General features: G+C 33.2%; 2 protein-coding genes across 2 annotated transcripts; both read right to left on the reverse strand.

Moving 5' to 3' along the window:
- Nucleotides 1-998: 998 nt before the first annotated feature.
- bace1 (beta-secretase 1) lies at nt 999-17,564 on the reverse strand. The gene is made up of 9 exons (XM_087796187.1): nt 16,822-17,564; nt 13,493-13,581; nt 12,279-12,495; nt 9,033-9,170; nt 8,836-8,970; nt 7,298-7,399; nt 6,085-6,234; nt 4,757-4,928; nt 999-3,262 (listed from the first exon to the last, which is right to left on the reverse strand). The coding sequence occupies exons 1-9, from the start codon at nt 17,146-17,148 to the stop codon at nt 3,024-3,026; spliced, it is 1,569 nt and encodes a 522-aa protein (XP_087652313.1). The 5' UTR covers nt 17,149-17,564; the 3' UTR covers nt 999-3,023.
- A 1,757-nt stretch (nt 17,565-19,321) lies between these two features.
- LOC148074970 (T-box transcription factor TBX1) lies at nt 19,322-25,278 on the reverse strand. Its single transcript, XM_087796164.1, has 8 exons — nt 25,031-25,278; nt 24,795-24,951; nt 24,295-24,396; nt 22,993-23,164; nt 22,006-22,161; nt 21,859-21,926; nt 21,681-21,781; nt 19,322-19,446 (listed from the first exon to the last, which is right to left on the reverse strand). The coding sequence occupies exons 1-8, from the start codon at nt 25,035-25,037 to the stop codon at nt 19,322-19,324; spliced, it is 888 nt and encodes a 295-aa protein (XP_087652290.1). The 5' UTR covers nt 25,038-25,278.
- Between the last annotated feature and the right edge of the window lie 217 nt (nt 25,279-25,495).

Consider the following 25,495-nt stretch of genomic DNA (forward strand, 5'->3'; position numbering starts at 1 on the left):
ACCCGCTCTAGTAGAAGAACTCACATTTCTCCGATCCTTAAAACTCTTCACTGGCTTCCAGTTTCTTTCAGGATCAACTTTAAAAATCTGGTTCTTACTTTCAGATCTATTCATGGTCAGGCTCCTCCTTATCTCACTGATCTGATCCAGCCTTGCACCCCACCTCGGGCTCTGAGGTCTGTGGATCAGAATCTACTGATGGTTCCACGCACACGGTTCAGGACTAGAGGAGAGAAATCTTTTCAGGCTGTTGCTCCTAAGCTTTGGAACCATCTTCCTCTCTCTTGATGGATCTACTGACTCCTTTAAGAAACATCTGAAGACGTTTCTATTTGTTCAGGCTTTTCCTTGATTTTCTGGAACTCCTGTTGTGTTATCAGTTTTATCTTGACCTTTAAAGTATATACTTTATTGAATATTGTTATGATTGTTTAAGCGCTTTGTGACCCTGGTCTGGAAAAGCGCTATTGAAATAAAAATTACTTACTTACTTACTTAAATGATGACGATATCTCATCTGACTGTGGGCTCATCATTAAACTGCTTCCGGGTTGATGGACAAGTCAACACAAACTCGCTGAGATATATTGTTATTATTTACTGTTTTGTAACGATGTATTCTCCTCTCCATGGGCTTAGAATATCGTCATCTTAAATTGGCAATGAAAAAAAAAGTCTGGGGGAAAAAAAAAAATTGGAATTGATTACCAAAAATAAAATTATAATAGAAAATAAAATAAATACATTTCTTTAACATTAATTTTGATTTATGTTCCCATCGGAGTGAGTTTTTCATGTTTAAGTATAATTAAAGTAATATTGTATTTTATTTTTAGTGTCACTTTAAGACTATTTAAACACACATCTCTTAGTTTGACTTGTTTATTTAAATATGACGTAGCTCTTCATATTCCTAATTTGATCAATTTATTCAGGGGAAAAAAATGCATTTAACGGAATGTTGTGTTTGATTTTGTAGAATGAAAAACAAATTGCTGTTCAACAGTGTGGATAAGTATTTTATTCGATGAACAATCCTGCCAGTACGTGACGGATAAATATACAGTATCGTACTATACATCTTGCTAATATGCAAGTAGGACTCTTCCATTGTACGTTGTGTCTTTAGAGGATGTCTCACGTTTGGCTGGTTTCCTCGTCCGAGCATAGATGGCGATTAAAAACATGGCTTTCCGGTGTGTCAGTGCCTTTTTGTGAGAAGCCCTATAAGGTTTGTTTGGACTGTGACGTTTGCGACGAGTCACTGAACAACAAAAGTTTATGATCGACATAAAACAAATCCAGGTTCTACTTCATTTGGTGCTCGCCCTCTAACCGCTTCCCTATTGCCTCAGGGGTAAACCAATGGCGAAGCGCTTAGAGGGCTTCTCACCCATTCGTAGAACCTGAGATTATGATCATAACTCAGGGTTTCTACTTCATTTGGTGCTCGCCCTCTAACCTCTTCGCCATTGGTTTACTCCCGAGGCAACAGCGAAACGGTTAGAGGGCTTCGTACCCATTCGTAGCACCTGAGATTATGATCATAACTCAGTGGTTTTCCATCACTAATACAACATGGAATGAGGGAAAACATGACGATACAGAATCTTCTCAAACTATTTCACGGATATTTAAATTGCATTGTTCAAAGTCTTTGGTGGCGTTTTTTTAAAATAGTCTTGACTTTATATATACTTTGTAAAATCAGGTATATTTCCACTTCCCTGGACTCACGGTACAGCTATACAGACAGGCATGCTTGCACAACGTAATGTTTCCACTCATCGAAGCCTCATTCATAACCAGACGACATAGAAGCACATCCTCGATGACGACCGTCTCGTTTTGAACGACATCCAACGGATCGCTTTCATGGACGTGTTTGAGTTCCACCAGTAGAGTTGAGGGTCAATTATGGAAGTATACCAGTGTCATCAGAATATTGAATTGTTTGATTTAACACAACAGATTAAAAAAAGAAATTTGATAGAAATGTTTTTGTTTTTTTAAGGAAATAAATGTATTTTTTTTAATTATTGAATTCTATAAAATATCTATAATTAAATGTAAAAAAATATTTATATTTATTTATATTAATTTGTATATTGAAAGGATGATTTTATTTGTTAATTTAATTTTTAAATATATGTATTTTTTGGATTTACACACAGAGTGCTATATATTCATTCCAATAATTCAAAAATCAATATTCAAAATTAAATCTCTGTAATTCGTAGCCTTTTAAATTCAACATAAAAATGTTGGTGCGATCGTGTCACCAGACAATACCAAAGGAGCACCGAGCTACTCGACCAAACTCTCGGCCAATCATGCGTCGTGCAGACGATCACATGACAAGTAAAAGCGAGTAGCTGCGTACTTTTGTTTGTATGTTCTCCTTATGTTTGCGTGGGTTTACTCCGGGAACCCCGATTTCCTCCCACGGAACAAAACAGAGTCACGTGATCGTCTGTGAGTTCGATCAAGTAGTTCGGTACTCTATTGGTAGTGTCTGATGACACTATTGTACGACATTTCTTTTTACAGTGAATTTAAAATACTACGAATTAAACAAATATATTTATTATGAAATAGAAATATTTTCAATTTTTTTCAACTAAAAAGAGTTAATCAACCTTTCAATATACACATTATACATACAATTATTAAATAAAAAACGAATTCAACGTTCAAAAATGATTGAAGTCAATCATTAAAATGAAATAAATTGAATCTTAAAAAATAATAATTTGTTAAGAATTCAATATTCCGATGCCACTGTTATACCGTCACAGCATGTTAAAGACATCTTTGTTGTGTATATACAATATTTTAATAAGCACATTTCGTCAACTGGCCTCCTCGTGAACACTGGACTGCATAAGTGAACAAAGGACGATCTTCACCCGACACAGTGTTCGGCGTCGACTCCTTGATCGCATCCCTTTAAATCCTCGCATTCTTTTAAAAAAACACCATCGGGTTCCTGCCGTCGTCGTGAGACCCACCGGCGTCACCGGTCACTTGAGGAGAGAGATGTCGTCGGCGAAGTCTCCGTGTGGGTGAAGGCAGCGTGCGAAGCGCCACTGGCAGACCATGAGGCACAGCGGCAGCATGAAGAGGGCGCAGATGCCCGCCATGATGTAGGCGATGGTCATGAGCGTGGACTCGTCCGTCTGCGGGATGTTGTAGCCGCAGTCCTCCAGGTCCACGCCGTGGAACGGACCTTCCACGGACGCCGTGCGGAACTCGTCGTGGACTGAAAAAAAGATCACGTTTCAGATTATAATCAGTAAAGAAAATCAGAAAAGTAGGGGTGTGAGGAAGTGTGTATACAACGATGTATTTCACGATTCAATTCAGCAGCAATCAACTTTTTTTATACATTTTTATATATTAAATATAAGTTTTTCGTTATTTTTTCACATGTATTGTGGCGTACATTTCTATAAAGTCTGTTGAAAACTTAAATTATTGTTTTTCTTTTGCACAAATATTCCCGCTTTTTTTTTTTTTTTTTTTTATTTTTGCGTTGCAATTACACTTTCGGCCACTAGATGGGAGCAGTCATTCGTAGCTAAAGGAAGAATGAAGTCCTGCGAGATCCTGGTGACGACTGAGAACGAGAGGATACAGTGGACTCCAGCAATATGTATCCTTGTTTTGACAGTATCACAATATATCGTATCGTTACTATTACACCCGACGTTTTTAAATTTAATTTAAAAGGCTACAAATTAAAAAAAAATTGAATTTAGACAATTATAATATATATTATATAATATACAGTATATATATAGATTATATAATTAATCAGAATATTAAACTCTATGTGTAAACATTCTGAAACATTCAGTTTACAATTAAATTATTTAAAAATAAACTAATTCAAAGTTTCAATATAGAATTAATTTAATTTAATTATATCATATTAAAAATCATCCACTGCCTATAATAAAATATATCAATATCTGTGTTTATTATTATAATTATTTGTATTATTATTCAAGTACTCGACAATACTATAAATATATCTTTGTTCCTACAGTATCACAATATATCGTATCATTGAGCGTGTATCGTATCGTCTGGTGGAATTATTATACCACCGTTTTTAAATTGAATTTAAAAATATAAAAAATATTGAATTTAGATAAATTGTCTTTTAATTATTGCAATCAGAAAATTAAAGTATTTGTGATACAATTCTAAAACATTTAGTTTACAATTAAATGATTTCCATATAGTAGTAATTTAATTCAATTATATCATATTAAAAATCATTCACTGCATAAACATATTTTAGTATCTGTGTTAATTATTATTATTATTATTCAAGTTCTCTGCAATACTACAAATATATCTTTGTTCCTACAGTATCACAATATATCGTATCGTTGACCGTGTATCGTATCGTCTGGTGGAATTATTATACCACTGTTTTTAAATAAATAAAATTCTAAAACATTTAGTTTACAATTAAATTAGTTCCATATAGAAGTAATTTAATTCAATTATATCATATTAAAAATCATTCACTGCATAAACATATTTCAATATCTTCGTTAATTATTATTATTATTAATATTATTCAAGTAATCGACAATACTACAAATATATCTTTGTTCCTACAGTATCACAATATGTATCACGATATGTATCGTATCTCCAGTGTTTTGCCAATACTCAGCCCTAATACTTCTAATACAAGTATAATAAAGGATATATGGTATTTAACTATTTAACGTCTGACCGTGACACGTGCTGACGGCGAAGCCGATCCTCTTCTTCTGGCGGTCGAAGACCACGTAGAAGCCCTCCATGATCACGGCCCCCATCACTGTCCCGGTGCTGGACTGAGACACGGCGAACTTGTAGCAGTCTTCCTGTGCGGACGCCACGTCCTCCACTGGACGCAGGTATTGCTGGAGAGAAGATCCAGAGTTCAAGATACACAAGATATAGACTGTGATCCGACCCCTGTGTGACCTTCTTGAAGTTTACAAGTCTTGTATATTCTACTGTATTGATTTTTATTTTCGTTTATTATTTATGACGTTACGTTTATTTATGTTTGTTGTCTAGTACTACTGCAATATTTACTCTTGTTACTATGTTTTCTTTGTTGCTTTTTGGTTTGGTGGGGGAAACAATTTATCGATTATTATAAACCGTGTATTTTTACACACATAACTAAATATATTGAATAAAATAATAGATAGACATGATTAAATTATTTAAATGTAACATTTTAAATATTGTTTTTTTTCATTGTTGTTGTTAATTAATTAACTTAAAAAAAAAAAGTCAAAATTAAACATTTTTACTCAAAGAGTTTAATACTCTTTGAATAAATTAAAAAATAAAATAAAATTCTATAAACATTTTTTTAATAGCCTTTCAAATTCAATATAAAAATGTTTCCAACAGACTTCAAGTTCCATCAGGTAGCTCTGAGCTCCATTGGTTTTGTCTGATTACTACTGGTCACTATTATACCACAGCATTGTTATATTGAATTTAAAAGACTATGAATTAAAAAAAATATAAAAATAATTACTGGGATTACAATATCAGACTCTATGTGTAAAAAATAGGAATATCAAAATACAACAACAGGTTAACAAAACCAAACAAATTCAAGGTATTAATATCAGAAATATTCAATTCAACCATTCAATACTGTGACGACACTGATATACTTCTACAAAGATGTAGGTTTATGCTGCTTGTTACCATTAGGATGTTAACCGTGTTTAATATTTGTTAACAAGAAATGGTGCAGAGGAACTAGATAAGAAAATCTGAGAAAATAAATTGATTTACAGTTGTATTTCTTACCTTACACCTAACCGTTTTTCCCACTAGATGGCGCTAGATGGTTATTTTTTTATCATCATTAAAATAAATCATAAAAGAAGCATCTTTAGGCCGATTCTCACGGAGGAACATTTAAAAATGTAATTTCTTCATACAGAAAAATCGCTTTATTTTCCAAAAACCCTCTGATTTCATCTCAAACATCACGTTCATTCATGTCAAAGTTTTATCCATCTATCTATCTATGTTCAATCCAGTTACCTGAGGCAGGATGGAGATCCTGAAGGACTGGTTCCGGTTCTCACTCATCAAGTAGAGGGAGATGACGGGGAAGATGTGCCAGGGGGTCGTGCCCGCCTGCCAGCAAACCAGCTGCTCCCCGAGCCAGAACCCGGACGGAAACTGCTCCGTCTGAAGCACACAAAACAAATGTAGTTAATAAATACAACACATAACATAACATAACATAACATAACATAACATAACATAACATAACATAACATAACATAACATAACATAACATAACATAACATAACATAACATAACATAACATAACATAACATAACATAGCATAGCAAAGCATAGCATAACATAACATAACATAACATAACATAACATAAAATAACATAATACAACACAATACAATATAATATAATAAAACAATAAAATATATAATAATATATTATATAATAATATAAACTATATAATACAATATAACTATATAATACAATAAAATAAAAATAAAACAATATAATATAATTGAATATAATATAATATAATATAATATAATATAATATAACATAATATAATATAATATAATATAATATAATAGAACATTTCAATAAAGTACTCTGTAACATAACATATTAAAACACAATACAGTACAACAATATAATATAATAATAATTATAATAATAATCTCTATTTATATAGCGCCTAATATATCATATTTAAACACAATACAGTACAATAAAATAAAAATAAAACAATATAATATAATATAATATAATATAATATAACATAACATAATATAATATAATATAATATAATATAATATAATATAATATAATATAACATAACATAACATAACATAATAAAATAAAATAAAATAAAATAAAATATAATAGAACATTACAATAAAGTACTCTGTAACATAACATATTCAAACACAATACAGTACAATAATATAATATAATATAATGTAAAATAAAATAATATAATATAATCAACAATACAATAAAGTACTCTATAACATAAAGTATTCAAACACAATACAGTACAATAAAATACAATAATATAATATCATGTAATACAATAAAATACAATAAACTACAATAATGTTTTTGATATGATCAAATACTATATGTATTGAATTAACAACCGAACAAGTCATGAAGTATTTTTTTGCTGATGAATAAACAAAGAAAACATCAAGAGAAGAGAAGAGAAAGAGAAATGACAAATAAAAACTTACTGAAGAAGCAGCTTCGATGGCTTTGACTGCAGCCTGGAAAACTTTCCGTGGCAGTCGCAGGTTTGTTGTTCCACTGTCTACTATACTTTTGTCATAGTTGTACTGTCGAGACACATCACAGAATTCATTTCTGACATGAAAGTCTGACAATCCCTGTCATACAAGAACACAATGTAGTTTTAAAACATTTGTCCCAGTCTTTCTTAACTCGCTTGACTGTGGGTCTGGTTCTTCTCCAGGATTCTGCCATTTAAAAGGGAATTTTTACTCACCGCTGTCGCTGTTTAGATTCAATGGAACCCGTTTTGCTCATATGAATAAAGTTTTATTTAAAGCGTCTTGTGAAAACTCTGTGATGATTTCAAACTTTAAATACAATGAAATTAAACTATCTTTCGCTGTAGCATAGTTGATGCAATAGTTAACCCAGTAAAGTGTGAATAACCTTCTCATTTTTATTCACTTAACTCGCCTTAAAATATAATACTTAAAATCCTGCGTTGGGTTTTTCAAGTATTATAAATGATTTAACACAAGGTCTGTCAGTAGTGATGTCCACTAGATGGCGTCTCTGCACTATTTATTTTGAACAACTGTTCTAATGAAACGTCATTTTTATAATGATGGCGCCACCTACTGACCTCTGAACATAATGACACTGTTTCATGAAGCTTCATCAACCCATCACTAATACTAATACGATAAAAGTCATGATTCAAGCAAGTTTTAAAATCTCTCCTGAAGAGCTTAAAATGTAATTTATTCGACATAAGGAGAGATAAATATCGTTAATATGTGAAATTGTTAAAACAATACAATAAAGGAGTCTATAACATAACATTTAAACACAATTAAATAATTAAATAACAATAAAAACAATATAATATAATATAATATAATATATAAAAACAATACAATAAAGTAGTCTATAACATAACATGTTTAAAAACAATACAGTACAATAAAAGAACAATAAAACAATATAATATAATATAATATAATATAATATAATATAATATAATATAATATAATATAATATAATATAATATAATATAATATATTAAAACAATACAATAAAGTAGTCCATAACATAACATATTTAAACACAATAAAACAATATAATATAATATAATAAAACAATACAATAAAGTAGTCCATAACATAACATATTTAAAAACAATACAGTACAATAAAAGAACAATAAAACAATATAATATAATATAATATAATATAATATAATATAATATAATATAATATAATATAATATAATATAATATAATAAAACAAAACAATAAAGTAGTTTATAACATAACATATTTAAACAGTAATAATGACACTGTTTCATGAAGCTTCATCAACCCGTCACTAATACATACTACAAGTCATGATTCAAGCAAGTTTTAAAATCTCTCCTTAAAAGCTTTAAATGTATTTTATCAGACGTAAGGAGAAATAAATATTGTAAATACGTGACATTGTTAATTTCCCTGATCCGAAGAAATAAAAGTCACATAAAGAGTTGTTCCATGATAACACACCTCCTTACAGTCCATGTTGAGATCCTGCCCGTTGACCTCGATGCGCACGATGATGACCTCGTAGTACCACTCCCTGCGGATGGGCGTGTACCACAGTTCCCCCACGTACAGCGACGGGTCGACCCCTCCGATGATCTGGATCGTCAGAAGATGGTGTTAAGAGAGACGTGGTTGCCATGACGCCACATCGTTCTCACCATGCTGCCGCCGACGGTGGAGCTGCCCAGCGAGTAGTTCTGGGTGAAGCCGGCGCCGCACAGCTGGAGGGAGAAGAGGTTCTGAACCGACGTCTGACGGACCAGGGAGTCGAAGAACGGCTCCAGCGAGTCGTCGGGCTGGAAAAATAAAGATTAATATTAAGTTTCCAAAGGTGTCAAGATACAATCTTATGGTAAAATGAGTGAATCTTATTTATATGCAACAACTAAACGAACACGCTTTAAAATATTTGAAGGGAAGTGAAATAAAAAAAGAATCAAATAAAAAAACAAAAAAACAGTGGGTTTAATTCAGTTTATTACGGTTTAAGTTTTTGAGTTTTAGCTTTAAAAGCTACTGGAGTCACTGTATCCTCTCGTCCTCAGTCGTAACTGCTTTCATTTGTTTTCAAACCAAAACATCTCCAAACATCAGCTTTAAAAGTTGCTGGAGTCACTGTATCCTCTCGTCCTCAGTCGTAACTGCTTTCATTTGTTTTCAAACCAAAAAATCTCCAAACATCAGCTTTAAAAGCAACTGGAGTCGACTGTATCCTCTCGTCCTCAGTCGTAACTGCTTTCATTTTCTTTTCAAACCAGAAAATCTCCAAACATCAGCTTTAAAAGCTGCTGGAGTCACTGTATCCTCTCGTCCTCAGTCGTAACTGCTTTCATTTGTTTTCAAACCAAAAAATCCCCAAACATCAGCTTTAAAAGTTGCTGGAGTCACTGTATCCTCTCGTCCTCAGTCGTAACTGCTTTCATTTGTTTTCAAACCAAAAAATCCCCAAACATCAGCTTTAAAAGTTGCTGGAGTCCCTGTATCCTCTTGTCCTCAGTCGTAACTGCTTTCATTTGATTTCAAACCAAAAAATCTCCAAACATCAGCTTTAAAAGCAGCTGGAGTCGACTGTATCCTCTCGTCCTCAGTCGTAACTGCTTTCATTTGTTTTCAAACCAAAAAATCTCCAAACATCAGCTTTAAAAAGCAGCTGGAGTCGACTGTATCCTCTCGTCCTCAGTCGTAACTGCTTTCATTTGTTTTCAAACCAAAAAATCTCCAAACATCAGCTTTAAAAGCTGCTGGAGTCACTGTATCCTCTCGTCCTCAGTCGTAACTGCTTTCATTTGTTATCAAACCAAAAAATCTCCAAACATCAGCTTTAAAAGCAGCTGGAGTCACTGTATCCTCTCGTCCTCAGTCGTAACTGCTTTCATTTGTTTTCAAACCAAAAATCTCCAAACATCAGCTTTAAAAGCAGCTGGAGTCGACTGTATCCTCTCGTCCTCAGTCGTAACTGCTTTCATTTGTTTTCAAACCAAAAAATCTCCAAACATCAGCTATAAAAGCTGCTGGAGTCGACTGTATCCTCTCGTCCTCAGTCGTAATTGCTTTCATTTGTTTTCAAACCAAAAAATCTCCAAACATCAGCTTTAAGAGCAACTGGAGTCACTGTATCCTCTCGTCCTCAGTCGTAACTGCTTTCATTTGTTTTCAAACCAAAAAATCTCCAAACATCAGCTTTAAAAGCAGCTGGAGTTGACTGTATCCTCTCGTCCTCAGTCGTAACTGCTTTCATTTGTTTTCAAACCAAAAAATCTCCAAACATCAGCTTTAAAAGCTGCTGGAGTCAACTGTATCCTCTTGTCCTCAGTCATCGTCAAAAAAACGGGTATTAAACATCACTTTAGCTGCAGAGGACGTAATGACTGCTGCCATCTAGAGGCCGGAAGTTTAATTGCAACACAAAAGTGGCCAAACGTGCGTATAATTGCATATTAATTGTAAATAAAAAAAAATTGTTTAGACACAATAAATTGAAATACAATACTGGAAAGAACTAAGAGAAAAATAAAGCATGATTTAATTTAAGGCTGTAACAATATAAAATACAATCATTTATGTGCTAAAAGCCAAAGAGTTAAAGTGTGTTTTTAGATGAGTTTTCATATTGTATTGCATTAAAATGTAGCTTTTTATTCCTTTTGTAATAAAAAACCTGTTTTCACATATCACTTATATTTTCATTATCATGGTTGGATTGAAATAAAATATTTATGATAGTAAATTTGAGGAATATCAAAGTAAGAAACTACCCCCATTTTTATCTGTATAAAATAAATAAGAAATAATAGAACATTTTAGCATGAAAAGGAAATTAAAAGGTGTTTCATTCTACTTGCAACGAGATTAATGAAGTTATATCTATCAATATATTGTCTTGTAAACCAATCAAACTTTTATAAATGAGTATTTTTAAAGGAAATGTTAGAGATTTGACCAGTTACTGGTCAAATAAAACTAACTATGACTATGGAAGTATTACAGTGTCAACAGAGTATTGAATGATAGAGTTTAACATTTTAAATATTGAACTTAGATTTTTATTTTTTTATTTAAATGTTTTTTAAATCTTTTTTTTTTTTTATTTAATATTTGTTTTTATCATTTTATTGAATATAATAATCATATTATTATTATAAATTATATTATAATAATAATTATATTATTATATAACCAATCATTCTAAAAAAATTATAAATGTTTTAATTATTTTAAATTCAACATCTGTGCTCCACAAATCAAAGAATTTTGAGTGTTTTGAAAATATTTAATTCAATTAATCAATAATGCAACCATTGAATATAGAACATATTGAATTCAATGCTTAGCATAATAAACATAAATAAAATATTTGAAAAATAAAATAAAATAAAATATTTTAAAAATAAACATGAATAATATAAATATAAACAAAAACATAAATATAAATATGAACTAAATTTAAACATAAATGTAAATATAAATATATACATAATATAAACATAAACTTAGGTATGAATGTAAATGTGAATGTAAAACAAACATTGACATAAATGTAAATGTAAACATAAATATAAACTAAATTTAAACATAAACATAAATGTTAATGTAAATATAAACAAATACATAAATATAAACTAAATTTAAACATAAATGTAAACGTAAATGTAAACATAAATATAAATATAAGATTAAAAATGAATATAAATATAAGCATAAACATAAAAATGATATAAATATAAACGTAAATATAAACATAAATGTAAATATAAATATAAACTTAAATATTAACAATATAGAACATATTGAATTCAATTCTTAGCATAATAAACTTGAATAAAACATTTGAAAAAGATATGTTTCAACAAATAAAATGATGTTAAATGGATCCAATATTCCGATATAATAATAACTGTAATTACCCGAGCGATGTCCGCATACGCCAGTCCGAGGATCCCCTCCCAGTTGGATCCGTTGATGAAGAACCGATCCGACTGGATGATGGCGGCGATGTTGGCCCGGAGCGTGGCGTTGGGACCGTGAGGAACCGAGACCAGGTCCGTTCCCAGCTCTCCTTCCCACCGGCCCTGCGTGTACGGGACGTAGACGCTCTTGCCGAGGTCCCTGTACGAGGTGGACCTGTTGGGGAGCGACCAGACCGTCAGGGGTCACGGACAGAACCACATGTTAGCGTCAGTATGTTGGGGAGCGACCAGACCGTCAGGGGTCACGGACAGGACCACATGTTAGCGTCAGTATGTTGGGGAGCGACCAGACCGTCAGGGGTCACGGACAGGACCACATGTTAGCGTCAGTATGTAGCGGAGCGACCAGACCGTCAGGGGTCACGGACAGGACCACATGTTAGCATCAGTATGTTGCGGAGCGACCAGACCGTCAGGGGTCACAGACAGGACCACATGTTAGCGTCAGTATGTTGCGGAGCGACCAGACCGTCAGGGGTCACGGACAGTCAGAGGTCACGGACAGTCAGGGGTCACGGACAGTCAGGGGTCACGGACAGGACCACATGTTAGCGTCAGTATGTTGCGGAGCGACCAGACAGTCAGGGGTCACGGACAGTCAGGGGTCACGGACAGTCAAGGGTCACGGACAGTCAGGGGTCACGGACAGGACCACATGTTAGCATCAGTATGTAGCGGAGCGACCAGACCGTCAGGGGTCACGGACAGGACCACATGTTAGCGTCAGTATGTTGCGGAGCGACCAGACCGTCAGGGGTCACGGACAGGACCACATGTTAGCATCAGTATGTTGCGGAGCGACCAGACCGTCAGGGGTCACAGACAGGACCACATGTTAGCGTCAGTATGTTGCGGAGCGACCAGACCGTCAGGGGTCACGGACAGTCAGGGGTCACGGACAGTCAGGGGTCACGGACAGTCAGGGGTCACGGACAGTCAGGGGTCACGGACAGTCAGGGGTCACGGACAGGACCACATGTTAGCGTCAGTATGTTGAGGAGCGACCAGACCGTCAGGGGTCACGGACAGTCAGGGGTCACGGACAGTCAGGGGTCACAGACAGTCAGGGGTCACAGACAGTCAGGGGTCACGGACAGTCAGGGGTCACGGACAGGACCACATGTTAGCGTCAGTATGTGGCGGCGACTCACAGAGAGCGATGGTAGTATCTGCGCAGGAAGGGATGAGAAGCTGCTCCCACGGCGAAGTTGCTGCTTCCAGTGTCCACCAGGATGTTGAGCTGAGCCAGAGGGAGGGAAGATGATTAATAAACTTATGAAATATACTCTTTTATCTTTAGAGATAAACACAGATATTCAAATAAGTTCATTATAATCAGGGAATATATTTTAAAAATGTAATATTTTTCTTTCCGTTGCCTTGTAAATTCAATATAAAAACTTTGGTATGACAATTGGACTTTCAGCCAATCATGTGAGCCGGAGATGATCACATGACTTGTGTATTTTGACTTGAGGAGCAAACACAAGATTTTTTTTTTCAGTTGGATTTATTTTTCTTAACCCCTGTGTTATCTCAGGGTCAAGGTGACCCGAAGGCCCTGAAAACAAATGTGTTTGTGGTATCCCTTGTGTTGTCTCTGGGTCAAGGTGAACAACCATTTGGGTCACATTGACCCTGAGATAACACAAGGGATAAAGGACTATTTTATATAAAATGGATAAATAATGGACCATTACATTAATATACCACTGATTTAAATAGATATTATTTAATTTCAATTTGATCACAATTATTTGCTGAGAGGAAAATTATCATATATTTATATAAAGTTTTCCCACTTTAACACAATATTTAAAGTTGTGTATTGGCAGGAAGAATCTGTCGCTAAGATACGTATCAACATACAGGGGCAACAATACGATATATAGTGATAGTGTAGTCACAAGTATATATGTGTAGTATTGTCCAGTACTTGACTCTGGTGTTGTGATAGTGTAGTCACAAGTATATATGTGTAGTATTGTCCAGTACTTGACTCTGGTGTTGTGATAGTGTAGTAACAAGGATATATGTGTAGTATTGTCGAGTACCTGACTCTGGTTTTGCGATAGTGTAGTAACAAGTATATATGTGTAGTAACAGCTTGTGGAATCAACGGTATCCTCTCGTCCTCAGTCCAACATTATTCATTCATTTATAATCATACAAAGGGTTTAGTTTTGTATCTTGTCGCCCTAAATGTCCTTGACTGTCTGGCCTGAACTCTCTACTCCTCTCAGGTTTCCTACTCCTTCCTTTTTCCTCCTCCTTCCTCCTCTCATCCCGTCTGCCTCTCGGATTCTGCATCGTCAGTCAATACGGTAAAAAATGAATGAATGAAGCGACGAAGGAAAACCTCATTCATTCATATATTCCACACGAAACAAACACTTGAAAGTATAAATATAAATATAAACAAAAACAAAAATATAAACTACATTTAAACATAAACACAAATGTAAATATAAATATATACATAATATAAACATAAACATAGGTATGAATGTAAATGTGAATGTAAATACAAATCTAAACATAAATATAAACAAAATTTAAACATAAATGTTAATGTAAATATAAACAAAGTTTAAACATAAATGTAAACATAAACATAATATAAATATGAACATAAATATAAACATAATTATAAATATAAATCTTAACGTAAATGTAAATATAAACAATCAAATTAAACATGAATATAAACATAAAAATAAACATAAATGTAAATATAAATATAAACAAAATTTAAACATAAACATAAATGTAAACGCAAATATAAATATAAATATAAATATAAATATAAATATTAACCTTAACATAAATGTAAATGTAAATATAAAAATAAATATAAATTTGAACGTACCAGCCTCGATTATTGTTTTTATAGTTTTAAAAGTTTCTTTTGATGATATTTGTCTTAATTATTGGCACAAAAAAGCCAAAGATATCACATAAAAATGATAACTTGACTGATGTGAAAAGATAATGAGCAGGAACTGGACAAACCAGCTGTTATGAGGTAGATTCAAGTAAAAAAGCTTGACTGATAACATACTATCAAACTGCTTAATTATGTCTCCAGCTTACGTTCATCTCCTCCACCTTTTTCCTCCTTTCTTCATTCACCTTTTCACTTTCCTCTCTCCTCCTCTTTTCCTGCTGCTCATCACTTTCTCTTCTCTTCTGTGCCAACTGTGTCTGCAGGATTAATGGACCCTTTATCAGCCGCTGTCACTCAGACCTGACTCTTTCTCACACACACACACACACACACACACACACTCACACACACACACACTCACACAAACACACACACACACACACTCACACACACACTCACACACACACACACTCACACACACACTCACACACACACACACACACACACGCACACACTACACACATACTACACACACGCACACGCTTGCACGCACACACACACATGCAAGTTTATATGTGTAGTATTGTCCAGTACTTGACTCTGGTGTTATGATAGTGTAGTAACAAGGATATATGTGTAGTATTGTCCAGTACTTGACTCTGGTGTTGTGATAGTGTAGTTACAAGTATATATGTGTAGTATTGTCCAGTACTTGACTCTGGTGTTGTGATAGTGTAGTTACAAGTATAAGGTAAGGTAAGGTAAAACTTTATTGTAGTTACAAGTATATATGTGTAGTATTGTCCAGTACTTGACTCTGGTGTTATGATAGTGTAGTAACAAGGATATATGTATAGTATTGTCCAGTACTTGACTCTGGTGTTGTGATAGTGTAGTTACAAGTATATATGTGTAGTATTGTCTAGTACTTGACTCTGGTGTTATGATAGTGTAGTGACAAGTTTATATGTGTAGTATTGTCCAGTACTTGACTCTGGTATTATGATAGTGTAGTGACAAGTTTATTTGTGTAGTATTGTCCAGTACTTGACTCTGGTGTTATGATAGTGTAGTAACAAGTATATATGTGTAGTATTGTCCAGTACTTGACTCTGGTGTTATGATAGTGTAGTGACAAGTTTATATGTGTAGTATTGTCCAGTACTTGACTCTGGTGTTATGATAGTGTAGTGACAAGTTTATATGTGTAGTATTGTCCAGTACATGACTCTGGTGTTGTAGTATTTACAGACCACATGACTGCTTTCATTTGTTTTCAAACCAAAATATGTCCAAACAACAACTTTAAAAGCTGCTGGAGTCACTGTATCCTCTCGTCCTCAGTCTCACAGGATTTCATTGTTCCTAGAGCCGGTTGGATTGCAACCCAAAAATGAACAAAAACTGTGAATATTTGTTCGTTGTAAATTGAAAACAAATAATGTAATATTTTAAGACAAAAATCTAATGGTTTACTGTCCAGTAGTTTTTTTCATTAGTTTGATTCGCCAAATGGTGTTTTTTACGTAAAAGAAATATGTTATTTAATACAAAATATATTATATTTCGATTATTTCGATTTAATTTAATTACCTTCTGCGGAGGATAACCTACAGCCATCTCCACGTAGTATCCCTGACCAGACTTCCCTCGCAGGTTATCGATCATGTTATCGACGAAGCTGATGCGGCCGCGCGCCGCTGCCGCTCCCCGCCGCCTGCGCGTCTTTGCCGCGTCGCCGCCCTCGCGTAATCCGGACGCGGCAGCGGCAGCGGCAGCGGCGGGAGTCTGGAGCGGCTTTTCCGCGCGGGCGTCCTGCCGCAGCGGGACGCGGATGGCTAAAGGCGGGCCCGGCGATGACTGACTGGAGCTCAGCACCAGACACAAGAACGTCCATGAGAATAAAGAGAGTTTCTCCATCTTTGATGAGAGGATTTTTTGTTATTTTCGAGGCAGGTTTTTTCGGTCCGTTTGTCAGCGCGGCAGAGAAACCGCAGCAGCGGAAGAACCAGCCGGAGATGCTCGAGTGACAAGTGCGACCATGATGACGTCCAACACGATTATAATCTATCTTTCAGACCATCGATGACGTCATTCCATCCATTAATCCACACGGTAGTGTCACTTGTCAACACGAGCGCAGGCCCGCGGCGTCGTACTTCCGGTGACACTTCATAATCTCAGACGAAGAAGAAGAAGAAGAAGAAAGAAAAAAAAGCCTCCAGGCTGGACAAGCTGTCGTCCTTCTATCAACACAAGCGTCCATCCTCTTCCCTGAAGTCCTTCACCTCCTCCTTCTCCTCCATCCGCCCTCCGAGCTCCGCGAGCATCACCGACCAACAACTCCGGGACTAGGAAGCGATGCTTCCGGTTTTCAAAATAAAACCATCAAACGAAGAAATTGTGACCGGAAAGCAAGAGTTTCAAACTCAACCAGGAAAGGGGAAATAAAATGATTAACAGTTCATGTCACGGGTTGAGCAAAATGTATATTTACATTACATTACATATTTACAATTAAATACTTAAGTGTGTTTATTGTCAATAGGTTTATTGGGGAGAAAGATACATATCACGATACAGGGTCAACAATCGATATATATTGATATATAGTGATAGTGTAGTAACACAAATATATTTGTGGTATTGTTGAGTACTTTACTCTGGTGATATATAGAGATAATGTAGTAACAAGAATATATTTGTAGTATTGTCGAGTACTTGACTCTGCTGATATATAGTGATAGTGTAGTAACAAGGATATATTTGTAGTATTGTTGAGTACTTAACTCTGGTGATATATAGTGATAGTGTAGTAACAAGGATATATTTGTAGTATTGTCGAGTGATTAACTTTGGTGATTTATAGTGATAGTGTAGTAACAAGAATATATTTGTAGTATTGTCCAGTACTTGACTCTGGTGTTATATAGTGATACTGTAGTAACAAGTATATATGTGTAGTATTGTTCAGTACTTGACTCTGGAGATGTATAGTGATAGTGTAGTAACAAGTATATATGTGTAGTATTGTCCAGTACTTGACTCTGGTGATATATAGTTATAGTGTAGTAACAAGTATATATGTGTAGTATTGTCCAGTACTTGACTCTGGTGATATAGTTATAGTGTAGTAACAAGGATATATGTGTAGTAGTGTCCAGTATTTGTCTCTGGTGATATATAGTTATAGTGTAGTAACAAGGATATATGTGTAGTATTGTCCAGTACTTGACTCTGGTGATGTGATAGTGTAGTAACAAGTATATATGTGTAGTATTGTCCAGTACTTGACTCTGGTGTTGTAGTATTTACAGACCACATGACTCTTGACGAAGTCGTAACTGCTTTCATTTGTTTTCAAACCAAAATATATGTCAAAACATCAGTTTTAAAAGCTGCTGGAGTCACTGTATCCTCTTGTCCTCAGTCTCACAGGATTTCATTGTTTCTATAGCTGCGGAGGTTCTGTCATCTAACGGCTTAAAGTTGGATTGCAACCCAAAAATGAACAATTTAACTATGATAAAATAAGATGTGACTTCATATCAAAAAATGACTCTGGGGGAAAAAAAGGTTGCGATGTTGAACCGATCAATATTTAGTAGTGTATCAATATTTAGTAGTGTGTCAATATTTAGTAGTGTGTCAATATTTACTCATCTTTCTTTTCTTAGTTTTTCTGTTTACTGTGAAATTTTCTGTTTCCCAAGGACCATGAGTTGGATTTTTACGCCCAAAAAAAGGAAAAAACAGCAACGTTGACTATCGTAGTTTTCAAGGATAAATCCCGACAACACATTTATTATAGAAGAACTCCACAAATAAAATACATTAATCAACAAACAACACAAAAAACTGTCAATATTTGAATATGTTTATTAACTAGAACAATCAGTTCTGACACATTTAAACAATTCAATGATACTTGTGATCAATAACCATTCATACTAGAATATGAAGCGACCTTGAGTCTTTTAAATAAAATGTCTTATTATTATTATTATTAATTCTATAGTTCAGAGGTCACGTGACGGTCAAGCTGACGGCGTTTTCACGGCAAGTCTGTGCTTTCGTGAGACGACCTCTGACCTCAGTCCCAGTAGGTGGACAGAGTCGGGAGTAAACTCGGAGACGGGAGTAAACTTTCCACGTCTTTTGGTTCGGAGTGAAAAAGTTGTCTCTGCTCCAGCCCAGGAGAGGTGAGTTGCTTCTGTCCTGAGGAAGAAATAAGGCATAAAGTTCTTATGTATACACAGTATATACTGCAGATCAAGAACGAAAATAGCTTCAAATAAAAACTCATATAGAAGAGATACAGGAGGGATTTTTTTTCGTCTTTCTTTTTGCTTGACGGCCCCTAACGACATTCACAGAATTTAATGTATTTACTTTTGTGTGTCATTTTTAGAGTATATATTAATCCCTCAAAACATTTTTTTTAATTAGTTGAAGAAATGTTTTGAAAAAAACTCATATTGCAGCTTATTTATCTTAATAAATGACTAATGACGAATGTCCTTTTTTTTTTAGGGATTTTTTCGTCTTTCTTTTTGCTTGACGGGCCCTAACGACATTCACATCATTTAATGTGGCCCTTGAAGAATTATAATCCCCCCCCCCTGTAGTAGATGGTGTTCAATGCTAAAAAAAAAACCATTTCAATTAAAAAAAAAGATTTTTGGATCATTGTTATAAGAATATCAAACTCTATTTGTATTTTAATAAAAACAAATATATATAATTATTCAATAAAAACAAAATTAACCTTAAAATATAGACATTTTTCATTCAATTGTTACAAAAAATGTAATATTTGAAGACAAAAAGATGGTTTACTGTCCAGTAGTTTATTTCATTAATCTTATTTGCCAAATGGTGTTTTTTTACTTGATGACAAAAGTCCTTTATTGAATATATTTGTATTCTTCTAAATAAAAAAACGACTGTAATATTAAATATATTTTAAGAAACTGCGATCAATTATGTTTGTTTTTTTTATCTTTACGCTAACATGACATATAATATTCCTTGACAAAAAAAACAATAAGATTCAATATTAAGCCATTTGATCATAGACGACACAATTTTGACAAACTTATTAATAACCATCGTGATAATAATACTTTTGTGTTAATTACTTAAAATTGTACAATGAAAAAAAAATGGAGATTAGATTTTGTTTAGCAACAGATGTTTTATTTAATCTGATTGGAAAATATTTTGAATAATATAATAAGTAATAAAAACAATCCGATAAAAATGTAATATTAGACGAACGTAACCAACGTGAGTCATTAGAATTACTGTATGATATTTATTACAATAAATAAAAATAATAAAAATAATAAATATGTTTTAATACATTAAAATGAAAAAAATGGAAGAAAAATGAAAATGGATGTGACTTTCGTATTTTTTTTTACCAGAGAGTGAACCTTCATCCACATTAAATCATTACATATATTATTGAATATTATCATATATAATTAAATAAAAACATTCCTATCATTAATAGCATATTCATTATTATAACATATAATCAAGGTGAGAAAGAGAAAAACTATTATTTGGAATACTTTATTACATTTATTAAATATTAATAATTATATTTTTTATACTAACATTTTTAATCGATTATAATATATATCAATGTGACATTTTTACTTAAAAGGTTAATTCTAATTAAAAAAAAACATGTTTATTTTAAGGGTAAAAAATGGTCAAATTGAATAAAAAAAAATGGACATTTAGTTTTTTTAGAGTCTTCATCCACATTAAATCATTACATATATTATTGAATATTATCATAAATAATCAAATAAAAACAATCCTATCATTAATAGCATATTAAATATATAGCATATAATCAAGGTGAGAAAGAAAAAAACAAAACCAATTATTTGGAATACTTTATAATATTTATTAAATAATAATAATGATGTTTTTAAACATTTTTTTTGTTGATAATTATATATATGAATGTGACATTTTTACTTAAAAGGTGAATTCTAATTTAATAAAACATGTTTATTTTAAGGGTAAACTGTAACAAATGGTCAAATTGAATTTAAAAAAATTAAGATTTAGTTGTTAGTGAGCCTTCATCTACATTAAATCATTACATATATTATTGAATATTATCATATATAATTAAATAAAAACAATCCTAGCATTAATAGTATATTAAATATTATAGCATATAATCAAGGTGAGAAAGAAAAATATAGACCAATTATTTTGAATACTTAAATAATAATAATGATGTTTTTAAACATTTGTATTGATAATAATATATATTAATGTGACATTTTTACTTAAAAGGTGAATTCTAATTTAAGTTTTTTTGCCAACAGTGAGCCTTCATCCATGTGACACATTTTGATTTAGGTTAAATAGAAAAAATGAGCTTTTTTATAATGAGTTTGGTTATTAAAGACGTCTTCACTCACTGCTGACTATCTTCGAGCTCCAGTTTCTTTCTTCTTCTCCGGGTTTGACGGACTCCTCTTCTGGTGGACACCACACAGCTCCAGGTCTGGAGTGATCCCCCCTACAAACACCAAACCAGTTCTTCTCAAAGGTCACGGATCATCTATGGAGAGCGACCTCTAACCCCACGTCACTCACCAGTCCTGGTGGTCCGCCGTGCGGAAGCCTTTGGCGAACGGGTTGCTGGCGATCTTTAACTGGGTGATCTGGGAGAAAGAGATTCAGGTTAAACTAGATTTTCATGCATTATTTTTAAGCTCCGTGATGGAGTCTGAAGTCCCTCACGCGGTGGTTCTGGTAGGCCGTGACGGCCATGAATCGGGTCTCTGGGAAGGAGAAGGTGCAGAAGTTCCGGAAGGCGTTGAGGTGACTGTGCGGCGACGGGTCGGCGAACACCACGTGGAAGCGAGGCTGGTATCGATGCATGGAGTTTAAGATCATCTGGACGAGAACATCAACATTTAAAAGGCTTTAATTATTAGTTTAGTTTAGTTTTAAGATTATTATTTATGTATCTTTTCATTATTAAATTAAATTATTTCCATATTGAACGAATGTTTTTTAAATGATGAAATTAAAATGATAAAAATAATATAAATAAATGATTTACACATAGAGTTTGAAATTCTAATTAAAATTATTGAAAAATAAATTTTACAAATTCAATATTTTTGTATTCGTAGCCTTTTAAATTCAATATAAAAAACGTTAATAGAGTCACCAGACATTACCAAAAGATCACAGAGCTACTGGATCAAACTCTCGGCCAATCATGCGATGCGCAGACAATCATGTGACGTGCGAGTGACTCAGTGCTCGATTGGTTTTGTCTGGTAAGATGCAACTATTATAGCAACTTATTTATATTGAATTTTAAAAGGCTACACATTTAAATATATTAAATTGATTTATTTTATTATTAATTTTATTTATAAAAATAAATAATAATTTATTACATTTTTTAAATAAAATGATTTAAACAAAAACAAAAATATTTCAATACAGAAATTATTGATAAATATTCCACAAAATTTAATTAAATGCTTAAAAACATTTTGATAACATAATGGTTAAAGTTACCATTTTTATTAATTACAAACTAATTTACAAATTTGGATGATTTTCACTCCTGAGACTTTTAATCAGTTATTTTCTAGTGATTCAAATTGATTTTTGATTCACAAATATCATCTTTTATTCCGTCTACAAACCAGCTTTGCTAAAAAAAAAAGTAGTTTTCTGTTCTTATTTGAAAACATTAATTTTCCATACGTGTCCGTTGTCGTCCAGGAGGTTGTTGGTGAGCTTGAGCGTGTCGAACGACACCGTCTGCTTCATCCACTGGGATCCTCGCGCCGGGGAGTCGGGGTGGAAGTGCATCCGACTGGGGGCCGCGACCTCTGCTCGACCTGCGACCAGCCACGACGAGCTGTGGAAGGAATATCTGGAAAATAGTCAAAATAAAAATGATTATAATTATATATATATATATATATATATATATATATATATATATGTATAAATAGATATATCATGTCCAGTTAGCATATAAAAGCTCATTATTATTTTGACTATATATATATATATATATATATATATATATATATATATATATATATATATATGTATAAATAGATATATCATGTCCAGTTAGCATATAAAAGCTCATTTTTATTTTGAATATTTTCCAGATGTATGTATGTATGTATATACAGTATATATATATATTTTTGATGTTCTTATTTATTTAGCGGATCAATATACATTATCTTTATGTACACGACAAGATATAGTAATATATATATATATAGAATAGTAATATAATAAATATGAAAATATATAATATTTTTAAAATAATTTATTGTATTTAATAATACACAATTATATAATATTGTCATGTTTAGAATTAGTCTTTATTTTATTGTCATTGCACAGAAGAACACTGCAGTGAAATCGGCAACAAAATTCCGTTTCTTGGCAACCATCAAAAAACAGCATAGAATGACTGTATATAAAAAAGTATAAATATAAATATGAATAAGTTAAAAAAAAGTGCAATATAGAATAAATAAATATTTTTAGAAATATTACATAAAATGAATGTATATAAAAAAAATCAATATAAATATGAATAAGTTAAAAATAGTGCAATATAGAATAAATAAATATTTTAAAAAATATTACATAAAATGAATGTATATAAAAAAAATCAATATAAATATGAATAAGTTAAAAATAGTGCAATGTAGAATAAATAGAATAAATAAATAATGTTTAAAATATTTCATAGAATGAATGTACGTATATAAAAAAAAGTATAAATATAAATATGAATAAGTAAAAAATAGTGCAATATAGTATAAATAAAAACTGTTTTGAATATTGCTAAGATTGAATGTATGTATAAAAAAAAGTATAAATATATATATGAATAAGTTAAAAATAGTGCAATATAGTATAAATACAATAAATAAATAAATATTAAACCAAATTAAAATTAATAAATACAAATCAACTCTCAATCTTGTTTAAAAAATATATATACATGCTTGAGTTGTAAAAAATAAATCCGACCTGTATCGTTTATCATCGACAGGGATAAAATCCATGAGCAGGACATATTCAGCTGCAGGATCCATCCCTGAGATCCTCACCTGGAACGTTGGGAACATCCTCCTATAAGAGAACAGATCATCCTCAGCACAACATACAAATACATGCCTGAGAAGGTACTAGATATGAAAGACAGGAATGTAAATATAACTAAAGTGCAAGAATTAAATACAAAAAAATTGGAATACTTGGTATTTCAGGTGGTAAAATTTAGGAAATATCATCATGGAAGTACATTTTCTTATTTTATTGAGAAGGAAAAGGTGGATTTTTATCAAGATTAAAGGATCTTTCGTTTTTTTGTGCATGGATATAGTTTTTAAATGTTGTTTTTGTTGGATTGTTTGTCATTTCTTTGATTTAAAACAAAGATACGACGCCAGGAAAAATATCTTCTGGATCTATAACCATAATTAAAGACTTTTATAAATAATGTCCCTTTTTGCTGATAAGAAGCTCACCTTCCGGCTTTGGTCACGATCATTTCCGTGCCGAGCTGATTGAATTCCTGCCAGAGCGTCTGCATCTCCAGCTGCACCCGGACCTCGCTGACCTGGGGCACCTTGATGCTGGACAGCGAGATCCCACCAATGCAACACGGCACAGATTCACAGCTTCCTAAAGAAACATGGAGAAAAAAAAAAAGACTCTTCAATCAACACCGACCTCAGATATCGTCGGCGTAAAAGTCACACACCTTCCATGTTGGATTTTCTTTGAGTTTAAATCTTTTGAAATGGAGAGGCTTTCCTCGACCCTCTAACTTCCAGGCTCCACCGACGTCGAGTGCTTTGGTCCCGGGAACGTCCCCGGCTTTATACGCCGAGGGTCCCTCACCAGGGACCGCCATGAAGTCTCATCCATTACGATTCTCAACGTCCCGATGACAAGAGCTGAGCCCAGCTGCGTCCCCCGTCCCCCCCCAAAAAAAAAAATGTTTTCAGCAAAAACACCCCCTTTTTTAAGACAATCCAGAATCCCCCAAGAGCTTGTTAGCCTTGAGCCTTTATTCTGGAACAACCAGTAACACGTTAATAACATTCTTGTGTTAGCAGGCGATGAAAGACAAAGACAGGAGAAACGTTTTTTATTATTCATCGGCAGTTTCCAGAGAGTCTCAGCCCCAGATTCATTACTTTAAACTATTGAATATATATATATA

This window comes from Callionymus lyra, chromosome 7 (genome assembly GCF_982586985.1).
Source record: "Callionymus lyra chromosome 7, fCalLyr1.hap1.1, whole genome shotgun sequence".
Classification (NCBI taxonomy): Eukaryota; Metazoa; Chordata; class Actinopteri; order Syngnathiformes; family Callionymidae; genus Callionymus; species Callionymus lyra.

What these genes read in the sequence shown, in the direction of transcription:
- bace1 (XM_087796187.1), bottom strand. Translation starts at nt 17,148, where the DNA reads ATGGAGAAACTCTCTTTATTCTCATGGACGTTCTTGTGTCTGGTGCTG. An exon ending in CCATCGAAGCTGCTTCTTCA is followed by an intron (nt 6,235 to 7,297) that starts GTAAGTTTTTAT and finishes TGTGTGCTTCAG; the next exon opens with ACGGAGCAGTTTCCGTCCGG. An exon ending in CGCCGTCAGCACGTGTCACG is followed by an intron (nt 3,263 to 4,756) that starts GTCAGACGTTAA and finishes TCTTTTTTTCAG; the next exon opens with TCCACGACGAGTTCCGCACG.
- LOC148074970 (XM_087796164.1), bottom strand. An exon ending in ATCGTGACCAAAGCCGGAAG is followed by an intron (nt 24,397 to 24,794) that starts GTGAGCTTCTTA and finishes GTTCTCTTATAG; the next exon opens with GAGGATGTTCCCAACGTTCC. An exon ending in GAGCTCGAAGATAGTCAGCA is followed by an intron (nt 19,447 to 21,680) that starts GTGAGTGAAGAC and finishes TTTCTTCCTCAG; the next exon opens with GACAGAAGCAACTCACCTCT.